This window comes from Babylonia areolata, chromosome 18, assembly GCF_041734735.1.
Source record: "Babylonia areolata isolate BAREFJ2019XMU chromosome 18, ASM4173473v1, whole genome shotgun sequence".
Lineage (NCBI taxonomy): Eukaryota > Metazoa > Mollusca > Gastropoda > Neogastropoda > Buccinidae > Babylonia > Babylonia areolata.
Window position 1 is genome coordinate 29,494,601 of NC_134893.1, and position 10,000 is coordinate 29,504,600.

The window sequence follows — 10,000 nt, forward strand, 5'->3', positions numbered from 1 at the left end:
GCGCGAACGACAGACAAACAGTAAAAGAGAGCGAAGACATACAACTACAACTTCAACAACAACAACAACAAGCACTACCGCTTCAACTATAACAACTACAACAACAACAATAACCATCAACTATAACCAACAACTGAAACCACAACAACAACAACAACAGCAAATCAACAACTACAACTACCAGTAACAACAACAACTATTACCAACAACCACCAAAATCAACACCCACCACCACCACCAACAACAACCACCACCACCAACAACAACAACAACAGCCACTAAAAACAACCACAACAACCACACAACAACAACAACAACCAACAACAACAACTACCAACAACAACAACAACCAACAACAACAACAACCACCACCACCAACAACAACAACCACTAACAACTACAACCAACACCAACCACCAACAACAACTATCACCAACAACTATCACCACCAACAACAACCAACAACAACAACAACAACCAGTAACTACAACCAACAACCAACAACAACAACAACAACAACAACCAACAACAACTACAACCAGCATCAACCATCAACAAAAACAACCACCACCCACAACAACAACTACAACCAACAACTATCACCACCAACAACAACCAGTAACTACAACCAACAACCAACAACAACAACCACCACCAGCACTACCATCATGAGATAAAAAAACAAAACAAAAAAAAACCAAAGCCAGGAAGAGGGAGAAAGGGAGAGAGGGAGGCGGGTGCCGTGTCGTGACCGGCAACACCCATCCTCCCCCGCCCCCCCCCCCCCCCCCCCCGCCCCCCCCCACCCTCACTCCTCCACCCCCAGACCCCCAGTAGCAGCAGCAGCAGCTCACTTGGCATAGGCCTTCTCCAGCAGCGCAGGCCAGAACTCGTTGGGCCTCTCCTTGTTGCTGCAGTACACCAGCTGCTGGCCGTTGGTGGGCAGGTAGTCGTCCACCACGACCTCCTTCCACTTCCCGTACCACCAGAAGTTGAAGCGGAACACACCTGCCGCGGGAAGAGGAGGGAGGGAAAAGGAACAGCGATTAAAGTTTAGAGAAAGGCTCGTAAAAAAAAATATTTTAAAAGTAATTTTCAACAACAACAAAAACACAACAACAACAACAAAATTTTAAACAAAAATGTTATATATATATATATATATATATATATATACTGACAGAGGTGGACACGCCTGTTGGTGGACAAAGACCAGCAGTTTTAAGTTCAGAGACAGACTGTACATAGATAGATAGATAGATACAGCATAGACAGAGAGAGAGACAGAGGAACATCAAACTGAAGCAGAGAAGGGGGGAGGCCCGGTGAAACAAAAAGGAACAAGCAATATGAAGTTCATTCAATTGACGCAACGTGTCTTCACTGTTGGTGATTATCACACTGAGCAGGAGAGGAATGGTCGAAGTAGGCAAGCACGCATAATTGGCTTAGGTGCTCCCCACTGTCGCATACAGTGTGTCAAACCTTCGGTCTTCCGAACACACACACACACACACACGCACCAGACGTCAAACGAACTACCCCCCACCCCTCCACACACACACACTCACACACACACACACACACACACACACACACACACACACACACACACACACACACCGGACGTCAAACGAACTACCCCCCCACCCCTCCACACACACACACTCACACACACACACACACACACACACACACCACACACACAACGCCACTTAACAACATTCATGCATGCACACACGCTAATCCGCAAGCTCCGTCGCGAACGCATACACATACACACGCGCGCGTGAGCCAGAAGACAGTGGGCGAAACGGAGACAGAAAGAAGAGCAAGAGGAGCAGAGTTCCTTTGCAATCTGTTCTGCCTGTCGAGCCTTGGAACGCTTCGGACCAAGTCAAATAAACACACTGCAAGAACAACAACACAGATTGGAGCTGCACAAACAGGATTTATCATCGTTACAGACACAGAAAGGGGAATGGAGACGGGGGGATGGGGGGGGTGAGAAGGGCTATGAGAGAGGGGGGCACAGAGACAGAGAGAGATACAGACCGACAGATAGACAGACATACAAACATATTACAAATGGGACAGAGAAAACAGGAAAATGGGGGATGGGGGTGAGGGGTGGGGTAGAGAACAACAGACAATAGACATAGAAAGATAAACAGAAAGCGACAGAGAGAAATTTTGGGGCATGTGTGTGTGTGTGTGTGTGTGTGTGTGTGTGTGTGTGTGTGTGTGTGTGTGTGCATGCGCGCATGCATGCTACTCGCGCTTTTATTCAACCCTATACACATAACACTAGCTGGAGTAGCAGCAGCATCGGTGGAAGAAGACGAGGACGAGACGGAGGAGGACGAGGAGGAGGACCAGGAGGAGGAGGAGTACTAGGAGGAGAAGGACTAGTAGGAGGAGGACGACGAGGAGGAGGAGGACGACGAGGAGGAGGACGACGAGGAGGAGGACGACGAGGAGGAGGACGACGAGGAGGAGTACTAGGAGGACTAGGAGGAGGAGGACGACGAGGAAGACGACGAGGACGAGGAGGAGGACGAGAAGAAGGACGAGGAAGACGAGGAGGAGGACGAGGGTGCGGAGGACGAGGAGGAGGAGGAGGAGGACGAGGAGAAGGAGGACGAGGAGGAGGAGGAGGAGGAGGACGAGGAGAAGGAGGACGAGGAGGAGGAGGAGGACGAGGAGGAGGAGGACGAGGAGAAGGAGGAGGAGGAGGAGGGCGAGGAGGAGAAGGACGAGGAGGAGGGTGACGAGGAGAATGACGAGGGTGAAAAGGACGAGGGTGCGGAGGACGAGGAGGAGGAAGAGGATGACGAGGAGAATGACGAGGGTGAGAAGGAGAACGAGAGCGCGGAGGAGGAGGAGGAGGAGGAGGAGGACTAGGAGGAGGAGGAGTACTGGGAGGACTAGGAAGAGGAGGAGGACTAGGAGGAGGAGGACGACGAGGAGGAGGACGAGAAGAAGGACGAGGAAGACGAGGAGGAGGACGAGGGTGCGGAGGACGAGGAGGAGGAAGAGGAGGACGAGGAGAAGGAGGACGAGGAGGAGGAGGAGGACGAGGAGGAGGAGGAGGACGAGGAGGAGGAGGACGAGGAGGAGGAGGACGAGGAGGAGGAGGACGAGGAGAAGGAGGAGGGCGAGGAGGAGAAGGACGAGGAGGAGGATGACGAGGAGAATGACGAGGGTGAGAAGGACGAGGGCGCGGAGGAGGAGGAGGACGAGGAGAAGGAGGACGAGGAGGAGGAGGAAGAGGATGACGAGGGTGAGGAAGAGGACGAGGAGGAGGAGGAAGAGGATGACGAGGGTGAGGAAGAGGACGAGGAGGAGGAGGAGGATGACGAGGAGAAGGAGAACGAGGATGAGGATGAGGAGGACTAGAAGGAGGACTAGGAGGAGGACGACGACGAGGACGAGGAGGACGAGAAGGAGGATGAGGAAGAGGAGGAGGATGACGAGGGTACGGAGAACGAGAAGGAGGACGAGGAGGAGGAGGACGAGGAGGAGGACGAGGAGGAGGAGGAGGACGAGGAGAAGGAGGACGAGGAGGAAAACGAGGACGAGGAGGAGGACGAGCAGGAAAAAGAATCAGTAGTAGAAGCAACAGTCTAACATTTGTACAAACTCAAAGCGCTGGTCATGCCTTGAGAGTCTACCCTTGGTTTAGAGTGACACATCACGAAATAAGTAAACACAATACGATATCATCAAATGAAAGATACATAGAAGACAAATGATTGAAATAAAACATTGCACTGCATTGCGTCACAACAGATTTCTCTGTGTGAAATTCGGGCTGGTCTCTCCAGGGAGAGCGTGTCGTTACAGTGCAGCACCTTTCATTTTTCTTTTCTTTTTGTCTGCCGGCAAGTGTATTTGTTCTCCTACCAAACTGGATTTTGAACAGACAACTAGGGACAACCACTTGACTGAGTGGTGTAGGGTACTGGACACTGGTTATTCCTCCACTTGACTGAGTGGTGTAGGGTACTGGACACTGGTTATTCCTCCACTTGACTGAGTGGTGTAGGGTACTGGACACTGGTTATTCCTCCACTTGACTGAGTGGTGTAGGGTACTGGACACTGGTTATTCCTCCACTTGACTGAGTGGTGTAGGGTACTGGACACTGGTTATTCCTCCACTTGACTGAGTGGTGAAGGGTACTGGACACTGGTTATTCCTCCACTTGACTGAGTGGTGAAGGGTACTGGACACTGGTTATTCCTCCACTTGACTGAGTGGTGTAGGGTACTGGACACTGGTTATTCCTCCACTTGACTGAGTGGTGTAGGGTACTGGACACTGGTTATTCCTCCACTTGACTGAGTGGTGAAGGGTACTGGACACTGGTTATCCGGATGAAACGATGAAACGAGATCACGTGTGCAGCATGCACTTAGCGAAGGTAAAAGAACCCACGGATACAACTGGGCTGTCCCTGCCAAAATTCTGCAGAAAAGTCCGCTTTGATGGGAAATAGATACACTTGCAGGCATGAACAAATGGGTATCAATGCACTGTGGCAACTCGCTCTCCCGACGGAGAGCAGCCTAAATCTAACACAGAGAAATCTGTTGTGATAAAAGAGTAATACGTTTTTCACAGAAAAAAGGTACGCTGTGTCATGCACTACGCTGTCACGCACTACGCTGTGTCACGCTCTGTCGTGCACTACGCTGTGTCATGCACTACGCTGTGTCGCGCTATGTCATGCACTACGCTGTGTCATGCACTACGCTGTGTCACGCTCTGTCGTGCACTACGCTGTGTCATGCACTACGCTGTGTCACGCTGTGTCATGCACTACGCTGTGTTACGCTGCGTCACGCACTACGCTGTGTCATGCACTACGCTGTGTCATGCACTACGCTGTATCGTGCACTACGCTCTGTCATGCACTACGCTGTGTCGTGCACTACGCTGTGTCATGCACTACGCTGTGTCACACTGTGCCATGCACTACCCCTGTGTTACGCTCTGTCATGCACTACGCTGTGTCGCGCTGTGTGGTGCACTACGCTGTGTCATGCACTACGCTGTGTCACGCTATGTCGTGCACTACGCTGTGTCATGCACTACGCTGTGTCATGCACTACGCTGTGTCACGCTGTGTCTTGCACTACGCCGTGTCATGCACTACGCTGTGTTACGCTGTGTCGCGCTGTGCCATGCACTACGCTGTGTCGCGCTGTGTCATGCACTACGCTGTGTCGCGCTATGTCATGCACTACGCTGTGCACTACCTGTGTCCGCTACGTCTTGCACTACGCCGTGTCATGCACTACGCTGTGTTACGCTGTGTCGCGCTGTGTCGCGCTGTGCCATGCACTACGCTGTGTCGCGCTGTGTCATGCACTACGCTGTGTCGCGCTATGTCATGCACTACGCTGTGTCACGCACTACGCTGTGTATCGCACTACGCTGTGTCACGCTGTGTCACGCACTGTGCTGTGTCATGCACTACGCTGTGTGTACGATGTGTCATGCACTACGCTGAGTCATGCACTTTTTGGCTTACATCCTGCCGCCTGCCAGTCAGGGATTGACGATAATGACTCACTGCCTTCACTACTGACAACACACACACACACACACACACACACACACACACACACACACACACCACCTACACCCCACCCACCCCCCATACACACACACCAAGGCTCAAGGAATGGCAGGGACACAAGAGGGATCTAATCTCTCCCTTCAGCTGAGCCAGCCAGGCCTGAAAGTCAGTGAAGTTTATGACCACCCCGGAACACTGCGGATCGCTTCTCGAGAACTTCAAACAGGCTTTTGAAACTGAACGCCGCTGGGAAAGATTTATATTTTTTTGTATTTGTATTTCTTTTTATCACATGAGATTTCTCTGTGTGTAATTCGGACTGCTCTCCCCAGGGAGAGCGCATCGCTACACTACAGCGCCACCCATTTTTTTGTATTTTTTCCTGCGTGTAGTTTTTATTTGTTTTTCCTACCGAAGTGGATTTTTCTACAGAATTTTTGCCAGGAACAACCCTTTTGTTGCCGTGGGTTCTTTTACGTGCGCTAAATGCATGCTGCACACGGGACCTCGGTTTATCGTCTCATCCGAATGACTAGCGTCCAGACCACCACTCAAGGTCTAGTGGAGGGGGAGAAAATATCAGCGGCTGAGCCGTGATTCGAACCAGCGCGCTCAGATTCTCTCGCTTCCTAGGCGGACGCGTTACCTGTAGGCCATCACTCCACTGGTAGGTCTTCTTCGTTTTCTACATTCGTGGGCTACAACTCCCACGTTCACTCTTGTGCACGAAATGGCTTTCACATGTATGACCGTTTTTACCCCACCATATATGCAGCCATACCCCGTTTTCGTGGATCTGAATGGCGGATATGTTCTTCTGTCCATAATGCAAACGCTGACAGGGACTACAGGATCTTGAACGTCCGTATTCGATCTTTTGCATGCGTATACAAACGATGGCGGGTGCTGGTTGGAGGGGGAGAGGAGTGGGGGTCAGGCACTAGCAGGTCTGCACAGATGCTGACCTGGGAGACCGAAAACATCTCCACCCTTAACCCACTGGGTGCGGCCAAACCGGGGATCGAACTCAGGAAACTCGTGCCAGAACCAGCGCTCTAACCATTACTTTTGGCCACCGCACACGTGCGGAGGGGTCCGTTGTTTTCGTCTATGGGTTGCAAGAGGCGTGAGTACCCGTTTCTTAGTGCGGGTATTTGCATTATGTCACGTTGTCATTGTGCCGTGTCGTCCGTTACATCACGTCGCGTTACGTCCTGTCGCGTTACGTCCTGTCGCGTTACGTCATATCGCGATGTGCCGAGTCATGTTACACACACACACACACACACACATATATATATATAAACACACACACACACACACACACACAAAGTAATTTTTTTTAAAATGCTCACACAAACGAGGCCATTCCACACACTTGCACCCACTCACATCCACCCACACCCTCATCCCCACCCCAGCCCCACCCCCACCCCCTCCTCCACACACACAGAGTTCAAATATCCTCACACAAACGAGGCCATTCCACACATAATTACACTGTCACACTAGTCACCTGCATAGTTGCGGTCGAAGTCCTGGTCAGGAGGCACCACCTTCTCAAACAGTTTCTTGTGCCCAGTGGCCAGACAGGCTGCAGCTGCCACGAACCAGCAGTCCCCTGAAATCATAGAGTAACAAGAACAAGATGCAGAGAACGTCAGAAACAGTCATCAGTTAGCTGATAGAGAGATAGATAGATAGATAGATAGACACACACAAATACATGTTTATATATATATATATATGTGTGTGTGTGTGTGTGTGTGTGTGTGTGTAATTATTTTACAGCAGAAAGATGTTGTGGAAATGACTACAGTAAACCAACAACTTCTTCTTCTTCTTCTTCTGCGTTCACTCGTATGCACACGAGTGGGCTTTTACGTGTATGACCGTTATTTACCCCGCCATGTAGGCAGCCATACTCCGTTTTCGGGGGTGTGCATGCTGGGTATGTTCTTGTTTCCATAACCCACCGAACGCTGACATGGATTACAGGATCTTTAACGTGCGTATTTGATCTTCTGCTTGGATATACACACGAAGGGGGTTCAGGCACTAGCAGGTCTGCACATATGTTGACCTGGGAGATCGTAAAAATCTCCACCCTTTACCCACCAGGCGCCGTCACCGTGATTCGAACCCGGGACCCTCAGATTGACAGTCCAATGCTTTAACTACTCGGCTATTGCGCCCGTCGTAGTATCTGTTCTTATCAGCTTAATATCTGATACGCCCTCTACCCGGGGGCTACGATATTAAACTGATTTTTTAACCTCGGCGGAGTGTCAGGGGCTTGCTCCACCTTCGCCACGGGTTGGCCTGGTATTGCAGTATCTCCAGGATTGGCCCATCCCCTCTTTTTTTCTTTTTTTTTCTTTTTTTTTCTCAAGGCCTGACTAAGCGCGTTGGGTTACGCTGCTGGTCAGGCATCTGCTTGGCAGATGTGGTGTGGCGTATATGGATTTGTCCGAGCGCGGTGACGCCTCCTTGAGCTACTGAAACTGAAACTGAAACAGGAGGCGTCACTGCGTTCGGACAAATCCATATAGGCTACGCCACACCACATCTGCTAGGCAGATGTCTGATCAGCAGCGAAACCAAAGTCAGGCCTTGGGTGCATGCTTATATTTCTGTGTACCTATCAAAGCGGATTTCTTCTACATATATCTTGTCAGAGGACAACCCTCTCGTTGCCATGGGTTCTTTTTCAGTGCGCCAAGTGCGTGCTGCACTATCCTGAATGAATATTCATATAGGTATCAGAACGAGGTCGAAGCAGACGTTAATTTGTGAAATGTGTGTGGTGAGAATGCTTCGAAGTGGGGCGGTACACGAACCGTTCGCAATTACACGCAGTTCGCAGTTATTAGACATACCGACCCCATAGTTGTTGTTGATCCACTGAAGTGATGATGGTTATCCTGATGATGATTACGTGCAACAAAGTACATGGACAGGTGGATAGGAGCGTGGTTATGTTGGTAGCGGATATGGATAAACCATATATTTCAGCTTGAAACCTTCATTTGGGTTCTTATTTACAGTGAAACCCTCCAGACAAAATCTTCAGTGCAAAATATTGTCTACAGTGAGTTTTTGTGTTGTGATATTATTGTATAATAGTGTTTATGAGTGTGTGGGTGGGAGAGTATGTGGGTGGTGGGTGTGGGAGTGTCTATGTATAGAACAACATGATAGTGGAGGAAAACAACATAATTGCACTTGGTTGTTGTCTAATAGTAATACATGTTTGCACATTTTATTTTTCAGCGCTATTTCCACCCAGAAAGTACACACACTTGATTTTACTCTTTTTTTTTAGAAATATTTTGTGTTTTTTCTGTAAAAATGTTAGTTATCTTCCACTGCAATATCTTTCATCTTGAGCACATGATAATCATATCTTCATTCATTTTCCTTAAAAATATATACAGTAATTATATATATATATATATATATATATATATATTTGATAATATATGTATGTATGTATATTTTTTTTTTTTTTTTACATACCTTTGAGTATTATTTCATTTTTGTGATGTTCAGTTAGAGATTTGGCACAGGTGGATAACAGAAGCGAGCGCATTGGTATGACAATATTCACCTCTCATCACAATTTTTCATTCCAGCTGCGCCACACCTGGGTACACTTACCTTGCTTGTTTACTGCTAAGAGCCAACCAGTCTTTTTATCTTTTTTTTGAAGTTGGAAGATGGGGGTGCTATAGTTAAGAAAAAAAAAAGGGTATGAAACTTTTGACCGTGTTCAGTGAGGCTTGCTGGTCTGTATTATCCACCAGGGGCTGGGGGATTCGGAGTGCAAGAGGGATAGTGGGTGACAGGGTTAGTGGGGGTGGGGGCGGGGGGGTGACAACTAACAGCTCAGTGTTACGTGCCAAAAAGTCCCTACAAAACAAGACATGGGGCAGGTGTGGGAGAGGGGGGGGGGGAGTGGGTGTAGCGAGCGATGTGGGCGGCGTGAGGAGAGGTGCGGAGAGGTGCGGAGAGGTGGGTGGAGAGAGGTGAGGAGAGGTGCGGAGAGGTGCGGAGAGGTGGGTGGAGAGAGGTGAGGAGAGGTGCGGAGAGGTGCGGAGAGGTGCGGAGAGGTGCGGAGAGGTGGAGAGAGGTGGGTGAGGAGAGGTGGGGAGAGGTGAGGAGAGGTGAGGAGAGGTGGGGAGAGGTGAGGAGAGGTGGGGAGAGGTGGGTGAAGAGAGGTGAGGAGGAGAGGTGAGGAGAGGTGGGCGGGGTGAGGAGAGGTGAGGAGAGGTGAGGAGAGGTGGGGAGAGGTGGGGAGAGGTGAGGAGAGGTGAGGAGTGGTGGGGAGAGGTGAGGAGTGGTGAGGAGTGGTGGGGAGAGGTGGGCGGGGTGAGGAGAGGTGAGGAGAGGTGGGGAGAGGTGAGGAGAGGT

The 10,000-nt window shown here is 50.0% G+C and overlaps 1 protein-coding gene and 1 non-coding gene across 2 annotated transcripts in view; one reads left to right on the forward strand and one right to left on the reverse strand.

Moving 5' to 3' along the window:
- Nucleotides 1–10,000, reverse strand: part of LOC143292217 (calpain-9-like) — a 67,825-nt gene that overhangs the window by 31,664 nt on the left and 26,161 nt on the right. The window contains exons 3-4 of the mRNA XM_076602403.1: nucleotides 7,104–7,208; nucleotides 855–1,008 (exon numbers count right to left, since the gene is read on the reverse strand). Coding sequence (XP_076458518.1) covers nucleotides 855–1,008; nucleotides 7,104–7,208 — 259 coding nt within the window. The remainder of the gene's footprint in view (nucleotides 1–854; nucleotides 1,009–7,103; nucleotides 7,209–10,000) is intronic.
- Nucleotides 7,761–7,946, forward strand: LOC143293189 (U2 spliceosomal RNA). The gene has a single exon (XR_013056742.1). It is a non-coding gene; the product is annotated as a U2 spliceosomal RNA (small nuclear RNA).